Below are 20,960 nucleotides of genomic sequence, written 5' to 3'. Positions count from 1 at the left end.
ATTGGTCAAACGTTAAGTACGCACAATCGTCGGACATTTTCTATATCAAAATGGTGTAAGTGCAAATGTTCGTGTGGTATGGGCTTCCCTGTCCAGGGCTCCGTTCCACGAACGAATTGTAGCTAAGGTCAATTGTAGTGACTTACGGTGAATTTTACAACTGGCACCGTAAACTTTATGGCCGTTCCACAAAGCAACCTTACGGTAGTCGTAAGCGCCACTTTAATGATTAAAATATCCTTTACGAAGAAGTACGAATTAGTTAAATAATGAATTGGTTACCGACTTTTCGGAACATCTTAGATGTATTTATTGGTATCGGACATCCATGAAGTAACTTACCGGCCTCGGTGGCGTCGTGGTTAGGCCATTGGTCTACAGGCTGGTAGGTACTGGGTTCGGATCACAGTCGAGGCATGGGATTTTTTAATCCAGATACCGACTCCAAACCCTGAGTGAGTGCTCCGCAAGGCTCAATGGGTAGGTGTAAACCACTTGCACCGACCAGTGATCTATAACTGGTTCAACAAAGGCCATGGTTTGTGCTATCCTGCCTGTGGGAAGCGCAAATAAAAGATCCCTTGCTGCATGTCGTAAAAAAGAGTAGCCTATGTGGCGACAGCGGGTTTCCTCTAAAAAAAACAGTGTCAGAATTACCATATGTTTGACGTCCAATAGCCGATGATAAGATAAAAAAATCAATGTGCTCTAGTGGCGTCGTTAAATAAAACAAACTTTACTCTCTTTTTTTTCCATAAAGTAACTTCGTCAGTTTATTTGCTAAGCGATAATTGCCGAATGCATAAGACATGAGAGTTATCTCCCGTATTTTCGTGTGAAAGTCTTATAGCCTAGAATGTTTGTTCATTTTATAAAAGGCATTTGCTATATATTAGATCCATTTTTATACAAAAAAGTTAGTATCCTTCTTAGAAAATGACAAAAATCATCATTTAACTGCCATTTGACAGCTACGTTAGTGGCTTACAACTGCCTCGTACCTATTGTATATTTCCACAGTAATTTACAAAGATAGAAATTACGCCGCGTCGTGGAACGGGTTGGCGATCGTAAACAAAAATTAAGGTCGCGATGATAGGTATTTACGGCGATAGTAGTGCTAAGATCGCTTTGTGGAACGGGGTCCTGGACGGAGAAACCGACGCACGTCGACACCTGCGCCCATAACAGGCGTGCGCTACAACAGCTTGCTCTGAATGTTAATTTTAAGCCCTATGACCTGGCATGACCCTTGGTATGAACCATCCATAAAGTACGTACGTCCAGATGGGGGAGGGTTGGAAGTTCAGGTATTGCGTACGAAGAGTGTACAGGGGAAGGGGGGTTCGCTGATGGAGTACATATGCCAAACGTATTTTTTATTGGTGTAAATTGGATACAATCCAAGCTTCTAATTGCACCTATGTTTCAGCGCGGACGATCATTTCATTCATTTCATTTCTACTTATTTTCGTGCTTATATCCAATTAAGGTTCAAGCACACACGTCAGCTATCTACTTTGTCTGTCCAGAACAGTGCGTTAGTTGTTCGTGATTAGTGAGAGAGAAAAGGGTGTAGTGGAACCTTGTACCTTATGTCCGATGGCGTTACCACGACACCACCGAGGCAGGTTTCGGAAGATCAATGTACGCCTGTGCATGGGGGAGGGGTGTAATGCTCAGACGTACAAAAGGTTTACATGGGAGACGGGTGTATGATGCTCAGACGTACAAAAGGTTTACATGGGAGAGGGGTGTAATGCTCAGACGTACAAAAGGTTTACATGGGAGAGGGGTGTAATGCTGAGACGTACGGAATGTTTACATGGGAGAGGGGTGTAATACTCAGACGTACAAAAGGTTTACATGGGAGAGGGGTGTACTGCTCAGACGTACAAAAGCTTTATATGGGAGAGGGGTGTACTGCTCAGACGTACAAAAGGTTTATATGGGAGAAGGGTGTAATGCTCAGACGTACAAAAGGTTTATATGGGAGAGGGGTGTACTGCTCAGACGTACAAAAGGTTTACATTGGAGAGGGGTGTAATGCTCAGACGTACAAAAGGTTTACATTGGAGAGGGGTGTAATGCTCAGACGTACAAAAGGTTTACATGGGAGAGGGGTGTAATGCTCAGACGTACAAAAGGTTTACATGGGAGAGGGGTGTAATGCTCAGACGTACAAAAGGTTTACATGGGAGAGGGGTGTAATTCTCAGACGTACAAAAGGTTTACATTGGAGAGGGGTGTAATGCTCAGACGTACAAAAGGTTTACATGGGAGAGGGGTGTAATGCCCGGACGTACAAAATATTTACATGGAAGGAGGTAAAATAAAAAAAGAATCCCAGATTTTGTGTTTACGTACTTTATGGATGGCCTCCGTATGAGCGTGTGTGCGTGCATACATGTGTGCGTGTGTGTGTGTGTGTGTGCGTACGTGCGTGTGCGTGTGCGAACCAAACAATGCAATATTTGACTATTTATTTTGTTGGACGTACTTGTAGGTTAGTGTAATCTGGTTATTGATATTAGGTGTTTATATGTTTGTCAGAAGCGAACCCCGTGCAATGTGTGCTTTGCTGTGTTTTTTGTTTGTTAATCCAGTATTAAAATCTAAACTACTGGAGTACACTTGACAGGCTGACATTGTCGTCATAGCAGCGTTATAACCTATTCGGTATCGGTTAAAAAAACAAAGAGCTAAAGTTAAGTTTCTTTTGTTTAACGACACCACTAGAGCACACTGATTTATTAAGCATCGGCTATTGGATGTCATATACTTGATAATTTTGAAATATAGTCTTAGGGAGGAAACCCGCTACATTTTTCCATTAGTAGCAAGGGATCTTTTATATGCACCATCCCACAGACAGGGTAGCGCATACCACGGCCTTTGATAGACCAGTCGTGATGCACTGGCTGGAACGAGAAATAGCCCAGTGCACCACAACTGGTCAAAGGCCGTGGTATGTGCTTTCCGGTCTGTGGGACACCACTAGAGCACATTGATTAATGAATCATCGCCTATTGGATGTCAAACATTTGGTAATTCTGACTCGTCAACAGATTTTTCCTAATGCAGCAAAGGATCCTTTATATACACTTCCCCACAGACAGGAAAGCACATACCACGGCCTTTGACCAGTTTGTGGTGCACTTATTGGAACGAGAAAAGAAGACCAACAATAGCCGATATAAAATATCCCGAAAGACTGAGTAAACATCTACATCTGATCCCAATGTCAGGTCATGGTAATTTTGAACTTTGTTAGGTTTATAATGTTAAATCTCTTTCAAATCATTTTTACCAAGTGTTAATCTTTAAACTGCATCCCTCAGTGTTGAAAAAATGTCAGGCGCGTGTGCAGGATATTGTGCCGAGGGGGCAGGGGGTCTAGACTGGCGAGCGAAGTTTTTAGGGGATCGCGTCATACTCTCCCGGATAATACATTGAAAAAACCCTGGATTCGTTTGGAACAGGGTTTCGATCCCCAACCCCAACTCGAACCCCAACCCGCATACCTGCACACGCGCTTGGCAAGGTAGAAATTTGATAATCAAAGAAACTTAAGTGTTTTGAAATATTTTGTATTCTACTAAGGAAAATATTGAAGTTATGTAATGTTAAAGAAATCTGATGTTTGACATTACCACTGTATCTACTTTAAAATAAAACCTATCTACACGTTATGTGGATTAATGCATGTTTTAACTATTTAGCACAAATAGTTTGTGAGCGATCACGCCATTCTAGGGATATTTTTATGGTTGGGGTGGTGGGGGTGGTGGGGGTTTGAGTGTTTTTTAGGTTTTTTAAAATTATATTAGTTAAAGGGGCGGGGCTTAGCTCAGTAGTAAAGTGTTCTCCTGATGGGCGGTCGGTCTAGGATCGATTCCTGTCGGCGGACTCATTGGGCTATTTTCTCATTCAAAGCCAGTGCACCACAACTGGCATATCAAAGGCCGTGGTATGTGCTATTCTCTCTGTGGGATGGTACATATAAAATATCCCTTGCTACTATGGAAAAGAATGTTTCCTCTCTAAAACTATATGAGGACTACCAGATGTTTGGCATCTCATAGCCGGTGAGTAATAAATCAGTGTGCTCTAGTGGTGTCGTTAAACAAAGTGTAACTTAAACATTGGTTAAAATACGCCAAAAACAACCCACCAAACACGATACACAAACTATCAACAACAAGCAAAAGAAAAGAAAGAAAAACAAAAGAGTAAGTATGAAAAAGATATTTTATTCAAGTTTGAAAAAAGACATATTTCAACATGAACAATGTTAAACAATTGGTAAATATGAAACAATGACGTGTACGTAAATTATCTTGGGAATGCACTGAATGTATTTGCATGCAGAACGACAGATGAACGGACTTTAGGACTTATCACACCTCACCAAGGTTCCCTATAAATCTACTTATACACGTATTACAAGGTTCGGGCGGAAATTCGATATTTTATCTTGTTTAATGTAGAAGCGAGGTTTTTTTTATTATATTGTGTTAAATTCCGAAAGCACCAGAATAATCCGATAGGTGTTCGAAAGTACACGGACACTTCGTGTGAAATTTCGAAAACACCCGAGTAATATTGTAGGTGGTCGGAATCACACGAGGGATTTATATGACGATCCGAAAACACTCTAGTATTTCCGTATGCTTTCCGCAAATTTTCATGAGATTATATTACAAAATAAAAAACATTTAAAACAAACAAACGATGAAAATAATACAAGTTTCTGCTGTTGTTTTTTGTTTCGGTTTTGTTACAAGGATGGATATATAAGGCTTTACATTCTTAAAATGTTTGTGGGGTTTTTTTTCAATGTCATTATAAAGTAACATATTGCACACATGTATTGGCCACAATATACTAAAATGTACATGCAAATAAGTCATAACAAAAACAAGATTAAAATGAAAACAAAAATGTTCTGTAGTAAATTGTGTAAATATATGGTAGATACATTAACAAATACATAAGCACGTTTTTGTAGAAAACATGACAGAACATTTCAACTCACAGTAACTGGATGTGTTTTTTATTTAATATTTTAGGGTTATTTGTGTCCATGGCCGTAAACGGAGTATTTGTGTTTTATATACAGACAAACCCACTTAATTGCATATCATAGATGCCGCCCATATATTGATAATAACTGGTCAAACCCACTTAATTGTATATCATAGATGCCGCCTATATATTGATAATAAACGGTCAAACCCACTTAATTGTATATCATAGATGCCGCCTATATATTGATAATAACTGGTCAAACCTATTATCTGGCCTGCTTCGATTTCCAATTATAACCGGCAGTAAACTTTACAAATGTCTGGTGTAGCATGAACTTCGACTCGAATGATAACAAACATGTCAGTTTGCTTGTATTTAAAAACAAATCAGAAAATTAATATAACTTTCAGTAAGAATGTTGTAAAATCATAATATACAAATAACCGAATTATTCTATAAAATGATATGCAATTAAGTCGATTTGACTGTACATTACAATGTATTTTTAAAGTCGCACACCCTAGTGAAACAAGAGTCTGTGACGTCAAAACGGGGAAATACTCTTAAAAATTGTCTAGAGCTAGTTTCCATAACCGTTACTTCTCAGAGGTACGTGCGCTTTAATAAATATGAAAAAAATGTAGTTCATGGTTAGAAACAATAGAATTACCATAAACACTTCAAATGTAAGGACATAGATAGTCTAAATGATAACATAACAGTAATACCTGATTCCAATTATCAAAAACGGCTCTAATAGTGAAAAATACGCCGTAGTGTTTAAAAACTAGGGTTTGTCGCTTTAATTAATGTAATTCTCGAGTGTATTTTATATATTTAAGCATTTATAATCAATCGGCCATCTTAATCCGTAACACACACACATACCTCTCTCTCTCTCTCTCTCTCTCTCTCTCTCTCTCTCTCTCTCTCTCTCTTTCTCTCTCTCTACTCTCTCTCTCTCTCTCTCTCTCTCTCTCTCTCTCTCTCTCTCTCTCTCTCTCTCTCTCTCTCTCTCTTCGTTTTTCAACGAGGTGCTTCTGATCTGTCTATAAATGTAAAATGTTTCTCCAGAGATAAGAAACATTTAAATGTTACAGCTTGACAAGGACGTGGAAGAAAACAAGTAAATGCACACGTGATTTAAAATATTACACGTGGTTACGTTTCTCATGTCACGTGACAGGAAGACGAATGAAAATATGAAGACGTTGCAGAGGTAGTCGTAAGACTTTGGTGATTATAAAACATGTATAATACCAGCTCCTATTTGACATCAAGAATATAACCTGTATTAGAGAGATGCATGTTTGACATCAAGAATTCAACCAGTATTAGGCCAGTTCCTATCAGATATTATAAATTAAAGCTATATTTGATAAGTTTCTGTGTGACATCAATAATTAAACCTGTAGTAGACCAGTTCCCACCTGTCATTACGAATTAAAGCTATACTGGATAAGTCCCTGTATGACATCAATAATTAAACCTGTAGTAGACCAGTTCCTATCTGACATTACGAATTAAAGCTATACTGGATAAGTCCCTGTGTGACATCAATAATTAAACCTGTAGTAGGCCAGTTCCTATCTGACATTACGAATTAAAGCTATACTGGATAAGTCCCTGTGTGACATCAATAATTAAACCTGTAGTAGACCAGTTCCTATCTGACATTACGAATTAAAGCTATACTGGATAAGTTCCTGTGTGACATCAATAATTAAACCTGTAGTAGACCAGTTCCTATCTGACATTACGAATTAAAGCTATACTGGATAAGTCCCTGTATGACATCAATAATTAAACCTGTAGTAGGCCAGTTCCTATCTGACATTACGAATTAAAGCTATACTGGATAAGTCCCTGTGTGACATCAGTAATTAAACCTGTAGTAGACCAGTTCCTATCTGACATTACGAATTAAAGCTATATTTGATAAGTTTCTGTGTGACATCAATAATTAAACCTGTAGTAGACCAGTTCCCACCTGTCATTACGAATTAAAGCTATACTGGATAAGTCCCTGTATGACATCAATAATTAAACCTGTAGTAGACCAGTTCCTATCTGACATTACGAATTAAAGCTATACTGGATAAGTCCCTGTGTGACATCAATAATTAAACCTGTAGTAGGCCAGTTCCTATCTGACATTACGAATTAAAGCTATACTGGATAAGTCCCTGTGTGACATCAATAATTAAACCTGTAGTAGGCCAGTTCCTATCTGACATTACGAATTAAAGCTATACTGGATAAGTCCCTGTGTGACATCAATAATTAAACCTGTAGTAGACCAGTTCCTATCTGACATTACGAATTAAAGCTATACTGGATAAGTCCCTGTGTGACATCAATAATTAAACCTGTAGTAGACCAGTTCCTATCTGACATTACGAATTAAAGCTATACTGGATAAGTCCCTGTATGACATCAATAATTAAACCTGTAGTAGGCCAGTTATCTCCTATCTGACATTACGAATTAAAGCTATACTTACGATAAGTTCCTGTAATGACATCAATAATTAAACCTGTAGTAGACCAGTTCCTATCTGACATTACGAATTAAAGCTATACTGGATAAGTTCCTGTATGACATCAATAATTAAACCTGTAGTAGACCAGTTCCTATCTGACATTACGAATTAAAGCTATATTTGATAAGTTTCTGTGTGACATCAATAATTAAACCTGTATTAGACCAGTTCCTATCTGACATTACGAATTAAAGCTATATTTGATAAGTTTCTGTGTGACATCAATAATTAAACCTGTAGTAGACCAGTTCCTATCTGACATTACGAATTAAAGCTATACTGGATAAGTCCCTGTGTGACATCAATAATTAAACCTGTAGTAGACCAGTTCCTATCTGACATTACGAATTAAAGCTATACTGGATAAGTCCCTGTGTGACATCAGTAATTAAACCTGTATTAGACCAGTTCCTATCTGACATTACGAATTAAAGCTATACTGGACAAGTCCCTGTGTGACATCAAGAATTAAACCTGCATTAGACCAGTTCCTATCTGACATTACGAATTAAAGCTATACTGGATACGTCCCTGTGTGACATCAATAATTAAACCTGCATTAGACCAGTTCCTATCTGACATTAAGAATTAAAGCTATATTGGATAAGTCCCTTTGTGACTTCTACAGTGGTTAGTTTTGGCATTACCTATCTAGCAAATGGACTCGTCATGGTATATTCGGGTGATAGCAAATGAAGATCTCAGAATGGGACTAAACAGGCACCGTAAATAATAGAGATCCATTAACTCGGAGATCTCGAACATTGTTTAGAATTGCATAAACACGCTTCCACTTGCTTGTGTTTATGGGGCGGATACAGACTTTTTTTTTAGGGATGGTAAGCTCCTTTAAAATGACCCCCACCCCCCAGTATTTTAAAGTACGTTAACATGCTTTGTTCCGCAGAAACACTCATCTGACCAAGATATTAGATTTGCTTCATTACCCCCCCCCCCCCCCCCCCCTCCCCCCGCTAAATACGGGATTTTGTGGGCACGTTCAAGTTGCAATGCTTAGAATCGTTGGGCATTTATTTTAACAGAATAAAAAAATTAACATGTTCAACACTTTTCGTACAGTATATTAAAGGGATTTTATAGTCTGACATGAACTATGTTGAAGTGAAAATAACAACTGGAAGGTTTCATCTTCACAGTAAAATGTTTCAAGAAACTTTTATTTCACCTTAAGTGACGTCAGGTCAAAATGGTTTATTATGGCTTTCCGATATTTTTTGTAATTATTATTTTAGAATAAAAGTAAAATGACGAATGTTGTATAATAAAAACAATATTTTATGTTTTGTCTTGGTTTTTGTTTTGTTTTTGGTCAAATACGATTTAAATCTAATTTCATACCACGTATGCTATACACAAACGCCTGGTGTGACGTAATCGCATGCTTACTCGCTAAGAAGCAAATCATATTTGAAAAAGAAAATCAAGACAAAACAAAACAAAACAAAAACATCAAAAAAGATATAAATATCTTCTAATTAAAACTGGCTCGTATTTAACATCAATAATTAAAGCTGTATTATCTTAACAACTAAACGGTTATCCACGATCAAAACCGTATCTCAGCACAATGCAGAGTCGAACGGGCATTTGGCAAAAATAGTGGTTGATCCTATGAATCTCTATCTAATGCCTGTTGTGTAGGAGGACAGCCACTCCCGAGGAGATTCCGTACTGGATAATACATCGTTCCAGCAAACCGCTCAGAGGACTGCCACCACAGTCATTCAAACAAGATATGACCAAGAATTAAGCTGTATGCCTGTTCTGTAGGGGACAGCCACTCCCGAGGAGATTCTTTACCGGACAATAATCGTTCCCGCACCGCTCAAAGAGGACTGCCACCCCAGACATTCAAACACGATATGACCAAGAATTAAGCTGCATGTCTGTTCTGTAGGAGGACAGCCATTCCCGAGATTCCTTACTGGATAATACATCGTTCCCGCACCGCTCAAAGAGGACACATCAACAAAACTTACACTTAACGTAGATTTAGACAAAGACTCGGCGACGTCTATAGAGTGTACCCACGAACAGTTATCAGATTGAAGACTGTCAAAACTCATCATTTTACCCACTTGTCTTAGTCGCGTGTATTTGATGAACTGGCTATGTTAATGTTTTTTAGCAACAACCATTTTTTGTCAAATACCCGTTCGACTCTATATTGTGTAGAGATACGGTTTTGTTAATATTTCTTTTCTACCCTGGACTCGGACTTTGGCGAAGTCAAAATGTGTGCCCAGAGAGGACGAGCTTGGACCTTAATTGGATATAGGCACGCAAATAGAGTTGATACAATACAATGGGTATTCCAGGATGCCTGGACGGGTACGATTGAATGTTACATACATGGCAAGGAAAGCAGGTTTTGTAATTATGGCTGTCGTCCGAGCTGTAGCTGGGGACACATGCTCACCCGTCACTAACCACACACTCATCTCGAACACATGGCAGCTACAATACTGAAGGTCATCAAACCCATTAATATAAGGCAAGTTAAAAAAAAGTATAGTATTTTTCATTTGTATTAAAAACGGATACTTGAGGCACCACTATTCATCTTGTAATTTAATAAGTAATACTACAATTTAATATATAGTTCGGTTTAGAAATACGTTTCCTTCTTCTTCTTTCTTTAAAAAAATGTAATTATATAAATGACTTCAAAATGTTTCTCTTGTGGTTACAAGTAGGTCGACCAATTGTAGTGTTGTTGTGGGTGTCATCAAGACTGGAAACTAATAAGGACAAAGTTGAAGATTATTTTCTTTAACGACACCACTGGAGGACATCGGTTATTGGATATCAAACATTTTGGTAATTTTGACATATTATAGTCTTACAGAGAAAACCCGCTACATTTGTTCATTAGTAGCAAGGCATATTTTATGTGCACTATCCCACAGACATGATGGTACATACCACGGTCTTTGATAAACCAGTCGTGGTGCACTGGCTAGAACGAGAAATAGCCCAGTGGAAGAGAGACAAAGAGACAGTTACTGCATAAAATGATTTCGGATAATTAGGGTCATGAGCAGCATTTGCTTTCCATTTTCAAATATTCCATAGCTATAGAATTGATTGTGTTCTAGAACTGCTTCTCTGGATCTACCTTACTTTCAAGATTAAAAGCGCAGACCCTAGTTTCAGCCCGTGAAAATGTACACCAAATTTGGTTTATCTACAAATCTGTAACACACCTAGATAAAGTTACCACATAGTGAAGCTATAATTACTGTGGTGTTTAAACGAGGAAATGGTGTCTTTAAAAAGTACAGCTCGTCTCGATAACCATTATTTCTCAGACGAATGTGCGTTTTTAGAATTATGAAAAAAATGCATCTTGGGGTATTATCAAAACCTGAATGACTAGAACCACTTCAGGTTTACGAAAATGACTATTCTAAATAATAAAATGTAAGTACATCTAATTTAAATTATCAAAATGAGCTTTAAAAGTGAAAATGCGTCGTAGTGTTTAAAAGCTAGGGTCTGTCGCTTTAAAATAGGAGAGGCAAAGATTGCTTTCCAACCTTTCAAAATTGCCGCAGGTAACACAAGCTAAGTTCGAGTCCTGTTTGAGGGGAGTGCAGTTTTCCCACCCCCTTGCTTTGCCGCTAGGTACGGACCTGATTATGTGTGTGATTATTAATTGTTATGTTTTGCGGATAGTGAATATTCCTTTTAAACACCACTCTTATCACTCCCACGTGATCATTTGCAGGGCTCGAAATTAAGTATTTTGTGTCGCCCACGGCAGATAATGTACATCAGGTTTATACATTTTGCCGTCGTTTGGGAACTTTTACCGATGTCAGTAATTTTTATCCAGCGGTACGAAAGTGCCAAAGGTGATGCTCTCGACCTATATTTATATCTCAACAACGGCAATTGCCGTCGGTGCCGGCGTTAAGTTCGAGCCCTGCTGGGCCCCGTTCCACGAAGTGATCTTAGCCCTAAGATTACCGTGAGTGAATAACTATCATACGCACTTAAAATGATCACAGCGCTAAGAGCGCTTCGTGGAACGGGGCCCTGTTTTACGAAGTGATCACAGTGTTAAAATCACCTTAAATGCATACCGTAGTTATACACTTACATTGATCGTAATGCTACGATCGTTTAGTGAAAGTGGCCCAGTGCTCTGAAAAATAGTTGTAACAGACAAAACTGTAAATAAAATTGAAAACCTAATTCTGTTAATTCCCTGAAAGTTCACACAATGTCCATTCTATAAACTGACTCCCTGCTCGCACTTGACACAAAGTTCACTATGATAACCTAGGTATTATTTTGTTAATATTTCAGAGACTTAACACAATGTTCATTCTTCAAAACACACACACATATAACTGTCCATCACATTTCATTCAATGTTCATTCTTAAAAATATAAACTTTGTTCAATTGTTAATACAGTGTTCATTTCAGAACTATTGTTCTTTTCCTGAGTTATAACAATTATCTTCAAATTCTAAAAGAGTGTCCCATATTCATTTTGTGGAAATTGCAGGCCTGTAGGAATCGGGGGTGAGAGTGGTGGGGGGGGGGGTGCAGGGTCCGGGTGACACGTTCTTCCCCTATTTGAGGACTAAAATTAGCTTTTGTTTGCCCAATTCTGTGTAATTAAAGATTAAAATGTGGCTTGTGCAAAAAAACCAACTAAACTGTGCCCCCCTCCCCCCTCCCAACTAAACTGTGCCCCATTTGATATTGTGCCATCCCCCACGCACCCACCCACCAACCCACCCCCATTACCGCCACTCCAGATACCGCTCCTATGGTCCTGAATTAGACACAGTGTTTGTCCGGTAGTCCTAAAAGACACGTGCATGGATGTATGTATGGATGTACAGATGTATGGATGGTTGGACGCCACACTGATACAACAGGGTCAAAGGTCAGTGCATCACAAAACTATACATTTGTCCTGCTAATCATTATTCTGCCAGAATGGTCTTTTCCCCTCCCTATACAAAGCTAATAAGACACGGGATAAGATATTCCTTTTGTATGATTGTTTTAAGGTTAAATATATAATATATTATCTGTGCATTTTGACGATTCAAATGAGAAAATTGTCAATACATAACCCCTTAGCCTAATTTTCCCTGTCTAAAACAATTTCAAAATTACTAGTTTGTTCTGTGTTGTTGTTGTCGTGATTGTTGTTATAAAACTACAATTAGAGAGTTAACAATGTATAAAAACAATTAAAATACTTTTCAAAGAAACCCCCCCACAAGTATTAGAAAGGGGGATGGTAACACACCCACAAACACATAAATTAATACAAGGTTACACACAAATCGAGTGTTTGAACACAAAGAAACGCCCATTATGCAATATTATATAGTGTGACCCACCCCAAAAAACGATAAACCTACTGAATATGGAATTATTTAAGAAGTATGGGGATTAAAGTTTTGATCTTTCACACCCATTACTGTAATATATGATCTTAAATATTGGCCTCCTTCGGTGAACATTCTAGGCTCATGGGTCAAATAGTATTTAACTTTTAAAAACAGATTCAAAATTGCCACAACTGAACAAAGGCCGTGGTACGTGCTTTCCTGTTTGTAGGAAAGTGCATATAAAAGATCCCTTGCTGCATTAGGAAAATATAGCGGGTTTCCTCTGATGACTATGAGTCAGAATTACCAAATGTTTGACATCCAATAGCCGATGATTAATTAATCAATGTGCTCCAGTGGTGTTGTTAAACAAAACACATTTTATTTATTTATTTATTTAAAATGTGACGTCAGACAGGAGAGCAGTTAGTGCAATACAAGTCACATTTTGGTTTCTTACAATTTTGTATTTGTTGCCGTTTTAACAATGTCTGACCTACGTGCCTAAAAGTTTCACTGAAGGTGACAAATATCCATATAGTAATAGGTGTGAAATATGAAAGTTACAGGCCACAAACCCTTTAATGCAATCTGATTAAAATTAGCTCTACTGGGTCTAGCCAGTAGATCTAACAGCATTGCGTGGACTCCCATGTCCATTTGACATTTAATCTATAAATAACAATTTAAATATCGACCAATTACACTTCGCCTTTTATAGTGTTATTCGGGAGCATACAAATTCTAAAAATATCGGGCGAGACTATTTATGCAATAGGCGAACTTGTTGGTCTATTTCAACATTGAAAAAACAGGGGCAAAAGTGCAGTAATAAACTTTGGATTGTATGCTAGTATAAACTGATTTTATGGCTATGCTGTCACGGTTTATTTTTTCGTCTTGAAACGAATTTTATATAAAATTTTATATTGCAATTAGTTTCCGGAATACTTCGTAATTCACCCGAATTACTTCGTATACCCTCGGTATAATCCCGAATGTTTTCAAATTCTTTTCAAATCACTGGCATGATTTTGCAAGTAAGGTTTTGATTGGTCGAATGAAAGGTCAACTGGACATGAGCTCCAACGGGCTGCTGTTAGATCCATATGTAATAGTGGAGCTAATTTTAAATAGATTGCTTTTAATGGTGACAAATATTCATATAGTAATAGGTGTGGAATACGAAAGTTACAGTCCACAATCCTTTTAAATGTGACAAATATCCATATTGTAATGGGTGTGAAATATAAAAATGTCAGTCCCCAAACCTGTTTTATACACAATTCCATATACAGTAGGGTTATCGTTTTGAAGGGGGGGGGGGGGGGGGGGGGGGGCACCCGATATATATATATATATAATATATATAACAAATATCGAAGAATCTTAGGATACAAAATAATACATTCTTCATCATTCTATTATAATAATCCTTTCATTCATGCACACAAAAAAACATTCCTTTACAACAACAAAAAAAGTAAACAAACGCGCTTCCCCCTCACCTACCCCACACCCCACCCACACCCTTCCTGACAGTGCACAGATGCCAGGCATGACTCTTTCATCACTTTAATCAATCACGTTCGATAATTGTTTCAATACAACGTAAGCTACCCCTTCATTCCCATATCACGTACAGTATTTCCCGTACCACGTGCAATATTTCCCGTATCACGTACAGTATTTCCCGTACTACGTACAGTATTTCCCGTATCACGTACAGCATTTCTCATATCATATACAGTATTTCCCGTACTTCATACAGTATTTCTCATATCGCGTACAGTATTTCCCGTATCACGTACAGTATTTCCCATATCACGTACAGTATTTCCCGTACTACGTACATTATATTCCGCATCAAGTACAGTATTTCCCATATCACGTACAGTATTTCCGGTACCACGTACAGTATTTCCCGTATCACGTACAGTATTTCTCATATCACGTACAGTATTTCCCGTATCACGTACAGTATTTTTCCGTATCACGTACGATACCTTTTCATTTGAACATCACGCAAAATATATCGTCATGTGACTGTTACGTATGATATATGTACATTTTGTTCCTCTGTACGATACTGTTAGTCGATATAATTAATAACGAACGATGTGCTCATTTTTAACATTACATGTGGCCACTCATTTCTCAATCACGTACAATTCTTGTATCTTTTCCTTTTTCGATTTCTTTTCATAATCTGAATTTAAAATGTCTTCAAATCATATGTGACGTAAACTCCTGCATACCATTTTTTGATCTCTTTTAAAAAAAAAATGCATATACATCCTTTTGTCACAATTATGTACATTCTTTAATTCCACATGTACAGTGAAACATCGATATCTCGAACTCTGTTATATCGTGAACACGCGATATCTGGAGGTCGAGAAATTTAATTATCTCATGGCTTAAATATCAGTGATAACACTTTTATCTCGAACTATTTGGTGTTGTCCCTTCAACTTGGAAATAGCGATGTTTTCCTGTATAAAAAATTCACCCTTTCTGTTATCAAGCACAGTTCATCTTCATATCACGCACAATAAATTTTGTACAGACTTCGTTCTGTTCAGGGTTGTAAACACATCGTTTCTTAAATAACATGCGATTAATTATATTGAAAAATAAAGTACAATCCATCTTTTGTGAAATCACATGCAATTGGTGTGGGGTCCTTTTTAGATAATAGCGTATGAACAATCCTTTTACAATCACAAACAAATCATTTCAGTTTAGCTCACGACCTTTTGTCCTGAATCCATTTGAACAAAACGTTAACAATACATCTTATTTCCGGAATCATAGGTAACACCATCTATTTATTTTACTGTCTAAAAAACGTACAAGCACTTGTACGTACAAGTCTTCCAATCTGATGATAATGACGTACAACCATTCGTAATCAGTGCCGTACATGCATTTCTTACTCAAACCATGTACAACCACTTGTAATCAGTGCCGTACAAGCATTTCTTACTCAAACCATGTACAACCACTTGTAATCAGTGACGTACAAGCATTTCTGAGTCAAACCATGCACAACTACTTGTAATCAGTGACGTACAAGCATTTCTTACTCAAACCATGTACAACCACTTGTAATCAGTGACGTACAAGCATTTCTGAGTCAAACCATGCACAACTACTTGTAATCAGTGACGTACAAGCATTTCTTACTCAAACCATGTACAACCACTTGTAATCAGTGACGTACAAGCATTTCTGAGTCAAACCATGCACAACTACTTGTAATCAGTGACGTACAAGCATTTCTTACTCAAACCATGTACAACCACTTGTAATCAGTGACGTACAAGCATTTCTGAGTCAAACCATGCACAACTACTTGTAATCAGTGATGTACAAAACATTTCTTACTCAAACCATGTACAAACACTTACAATCAGTGACTTACAGGCATTTCTTACTCAAACCATGTACAAACACTTACAATCAGTGATATACAAGCATTTCTGAGTCAAACCACGTACAAGCATTTTTGTCCACGACCACGTACAACCACTTCTACCAAGAGCCAGCCACTCCTGCACAGAATTACGTACACACTCTGGTACCAGAACTCCCATAACATGTAAGCACTTTTAAACCGCGTTCAGTATTTACTGGTGTTCTTTTCTTTTCTTTTCTTTTTTAACTTACAAATTGCTCAAGTTATTCACCCCGGGAACATAAACACTTTCAGTGAGGCAGAGAACGTCACTCGAGACACAGATGCAACACGAAAGGCGATCAGTATTTGTTCACTCGGGAAGAATTACCCGCCAAAATACGTTACGTTCAATGAGGACATGTTCCTCATTTCTAGTCCTTCGGTACACCAAGATTCACATATAATTCCATTTAGACACGTGTGTAACAAGCAGCCCAGTACAATATGTACCAATATAATATAATATTAATTATGCATGGTCTAAACATTCGTATATAATATGCATTAGTTGGATATTGTTAAAGTAATCACCTAATCCTCTTTTAATACAATATATCCATGGCGTATCTCTTTCCACATAATATGCCTCAAACTGGACATGTTCAAACGTATCTCTTTCCACATAATATGCCTCAAACTGAACGTGTTCATGGCGTATCTCTTTCCACATAATATGCCTCAAACTGAACATGTTCATGGCGTATCTCTTTCCACATAATATCTCAAACTGGGCATGTCCATGGTGTATCTCTTTCCACATAATATGCCTCAAACTGAACATGTTCATGGTTTACTTCTTTCCACATAATATGCCTTAAACTGAACATGTTCATGCGTATCTCTTTCCACATAATATGCCTCAAACCGAACATGTTCATGGTTTACTTCTTTCCACATAATATGCCTCAAACTGAACATGTTCATGGCGTATCTATTTCCACATAATAATCCTCAAACTGAACATGTTCATGGTGTACTTCTTTCCACATAATATGCCTCAAACTGAACATGTTCATGACGTATCTCTTTCCACATAATATGCCTCAAACTGAACATGTTCATGGTTTACTTCCTTCCACATAATATGCCTCCAAACTGAACGTGTTCATGGTTTACTTCCTTCCACATAATATGCCTCAAACTGGACATGTTCATGGTTTACTTCTTTCCACATAACATGCCTCAAATTGAACGTGTTCACGGTGTATCTCTTTCTACATATGCCTCAAACTGAATATATTCATGGTGTATTTCGTTCTGGAATATTTCTTAAACTGACTGCATGTCTGGTTTAAATGTGTAATGCTCATACTGGAAGAATTTACCAGTCTGTGCTTGTCTTTACCCTTCTCTTGAGTATGGCTAAAACTGATCACACCGCTGGTCTAAATTTCCCAATACAGTACACTTTAAACGTCAAAATACTGAGACGTGTTACTGGTCTAAACCTCCGTATTCAAAATGCCTGACATCGACTTCACTGAAATCGTCCCGTGTGTAAACTTCCTTAAACAATATGCTTCAATTTAATACATTAATTTTGTTTCCTGATCCATCCTTTCATACCACTGCTGCTCAAACCTGAAACGACAGAATGAAACATATATATCTTGATCTAAACATCCTCAGTGACATCTTGTTTTCGTTGTCTACACCGTCCAACACAATATGCCTCAAACCCATTTAACCCTTGTCTACAGATTTTAACACAGCACTCATCAAACTGACTGTAGACTCAGTCTAAAGCATTCAATGCCGCGTACCTCAAATATGACACATTCATAGCGAGAGAATCCCACGTCAGCCATATGGAATCAGGGACTACACTTTGTAATACATTCTGCTGAAAACTGATTTAAGTCCGGTCCAAAACATTGCACACGATGTGCTTCAGATTTAACACATTCTTGCCGAAAACATTCGACGTGAGCTGTATAGAATCCGGGTTTAAACTTTGTGGTACAATCTGTTGCAAACTGAGCATAACCTTTCGAGGAACTCTGGTCTAAACTGTGTGATACAATCTGTTGCAAATTGAGCACAACCTTTCGAGGAACTCCGGTCTAAATCTTGCAATACAATCTGCCACAAACTGAGCACAACCCTATCGAACAACAAAATGCATCCCTCACAAAAGGTACGGAATTTCAAATGGACGCTCTTTTCTGGTAAAAGAATTGAGACTGTAAGAACGAATTGGACTCCTCTACTGCACTCTGCGTGTCCTCCTTCGTACTGGACTGCGAGGTCTTGGGTAACAAGTGAGCTATCTTACTGGGGGCCATAGTCACTTTATACCTGGGCTTCGTTTTAGCCCGGAGATTATAGCACGAACACGAACACACGGAAATAAGATCGTTAAACTCCGGCGCCTCTTGCGCGCCGGACACCACCTGTCCGTTCGACGTTATGACGTCACCTTCGAGTCTCGCCGCTCCCTGCGCAGCCGCAGCAGCCTCCAGCTCCTCCCTCCGCTCGTCCACCGTGTTCATCGTCAAGAACCGCAAAACGAGAAGGTTCATGGCGGCGGAAATGACGGTCAGACCGAACAGGATGAAGATGAGACTGAACGCCACGTAGTGCGGTTTGTACGACAGCGCGTTGTCCTTCTGCAGCGCCACAAAGTCCCCGAAACCGATGGTGGTGAGCGTGATGAAGCAGTAGTAGAGGGAGTTGATGTACTCCCACCCTTCGTAGTAGGAGAAGGCCGCCGCGCCCGTCGTCAGGATGATGGTGGACAGATTCATGGCCACCATGATGAGATGGGTCTCCGAGACCTCGGCGCTCTTCATTCGGAAACACTTCCTCAGCTGTTTGAGCAGGAACGTGACGAACGTGTTGAGTCTCTCTCCGACACTCTGGAACATCACGATACAGAGAGGGATCCCCGCCAGCGCGTAGAACATGCAGAAGATCTTCCCGCCTACCGTCTGCGGCGTGCTGTGGCCGTAACCTGTTGGAAATAAACAAAGAAAGAGTCAAAAGGATATTTTAACAATATTGAAGAATAAGTAGAATATATTCTCGTCTACCGTCTGCGGCGTGCTGTGGCCGTAACCTGTTGAAAATAAACAAAGAAAAACACGTCAGTGTTAATAAGGCTTAAAATCATTAATATTTTTTTGAAAGTCGTATCTCAGCTCAAGGCAGAGTGAAAAGGATATCTTAACAATATTGAAGAATAAGCAGAATACATTCTCGCCTACTGCTTGTGGCGTGCTATGGTCGTAACCTGTAGAAAATTAAATAAGACACATGTCAATGAGTTACCAACAAGGGCAAAGCAATTTTTAAAATCGTATCTCTGCTCAAGGCAGAGTCAAATGGAAGTTTTAACAATATTTCACCAAACAGACATCGGTGTTATTCAAAATCTGAACGACAAAACCATTAATATATGTTTAAATCGTGCCACTAGCAAAGTCAAAAGGGAATTTTAACAATGTTGTATAAAATGCAGAAGACTGTGCCTATGTCGTGCTATGGCCACAAACAAAGGAAGAAACCATTAACCTTTTCAAAGTCGTATCTCTGCTCAAAGCAGTGAAACGGATGTTTTAACATATTGCTATGAATGCTTTAATGAGACAGCTATTTATCCAAAACAGACGTCGCTAATTCACAATATGGACGACAAACCCATTAACATTTTTAAAACCGTCTCTCAGAACAAGACAAAGTCAAAACGAAACTTTTACAATATTGTCATGATTGCTTCCATGCGTCACTGGATTTTTTGCCTGGGACCCAGCAATACATGTAGCGAATATGACACAATTAATTATGCACAAATGTAGAGGATTTTCGCACATGCAATACCACTAAGTAACACAAGAACATTTTAGCGTATGGCAGCCTGCTCGTGTCAAAATGGTTTTAGTCACTGTTGATCTGCAAGGGGCTTAACTTTGGCGCAGGTGTATAGTCCAGTGGCGTTGGCAAACAAAACAAAGGTGTGTTTTGTTTAACGGCACCACTAGAACACATTGACTTATTAATCATCGGCTATTGGATGTCAAACATTTAGCACATACCATGGCTTTTGATACACAAGTCGTGTTGCACTGGCTGGAACTTGAAATAGCCCAATGAGCCCACCGACGGGGATCGATCCTAGACCGACCGCGCATCAAGCGAGCGCTTTACCACTGGGCTACATCCCGTCCCTCTTTCACGACATCATTACCAGATGTGTGACATCAAACTGCTCCTGAATAAACTTTAAGTGCTGGGGTGTTCTTGAACGTAAATCTTTTTCCCTCTATATTTATTCAACAATGTTACAGAGCAATGCGTGCCTCAACTGATCATCATCGTGTTAAATTAAGCGGTGATTATGGCACCACGGAAATAGCTCCAGCGATGTTAACACGTTTAGAAAGTGTGTTCGGAGTCGGCCTAAAAATAACTCTTTAAGACTGCCACGGTAAGCCGATCACCAGAAAGTGGGTTTCCTCTCTACAGCACTCGGCGCCGAGTGAAATTCGAACTCTTGTTAATAAACAGCAACTCTAGATTCCTGGGTGATATATCGATACCTG

General features: G+C 38.7%; 1 protein-coding gene and 1 long non-coding RNA gene across 2 annotated transcripts in view; both read right to left on the bottom strand.

The window, feature by feature from the left end:
- Positions 1 to 4,237: 4,237 nt before the first annotated feature.
- On the bottom strand, positions 4,238 to 10,481 carry LOC121377231. Its single transcript, XR_005958595.1, has 2 exons — positions 7,568 to 10,481; positions 4,238 to 7,480 (listed from the first exon to the last, which is right to left on the bottom strand). It is a non-coding gene; the product is annotated as an uncharacterized LOC121377231 (long non-coding RNA).
- Positions 10,482 to 14,498: 4,017 nt separating this feature from the next.
- Positions 14,499 to 20,960, bottom strand: part of LOC121377506 (two pore potassium channel protein sup-9-like) — a 103,446-nt gene continuing 96,984 nt past the window's right edge. The window contains exon 2 of the mRNA XM_041505518.1: positions 14,499 to 19,372. Within this exon, the coding sequence (XP_041361452.1) occupies positions 18,567 to 19,372 (806 nt within the window). The 3' untranslated portion in view covers positions 14,499 to 18,566. The remainder of the gene's footprint in view (positions 19,373 to 20,960) is intronic.

The sequence above is a fragment of the Gigantopelta aegis genome, chromosome 7 (assembly GCF_016097555.1).
Source record: "Gigantopelta aegis isolate Gae_Host chromosome 7, Gae_host_genome, whole genome shotgun sequence".
Taxonomy (NCBI): domain Eukaryota; kingdom Metazoa; phylum Mollusca; class Gastropoda; order Neomphalida; family Peltospiridae; genus Gigantopelta; species Gigantopelta aegis.
Note: the sequence above shows the minus strand (reverse complement) of the source record. Positions and strands in the feature narration are given on the sequence as shown.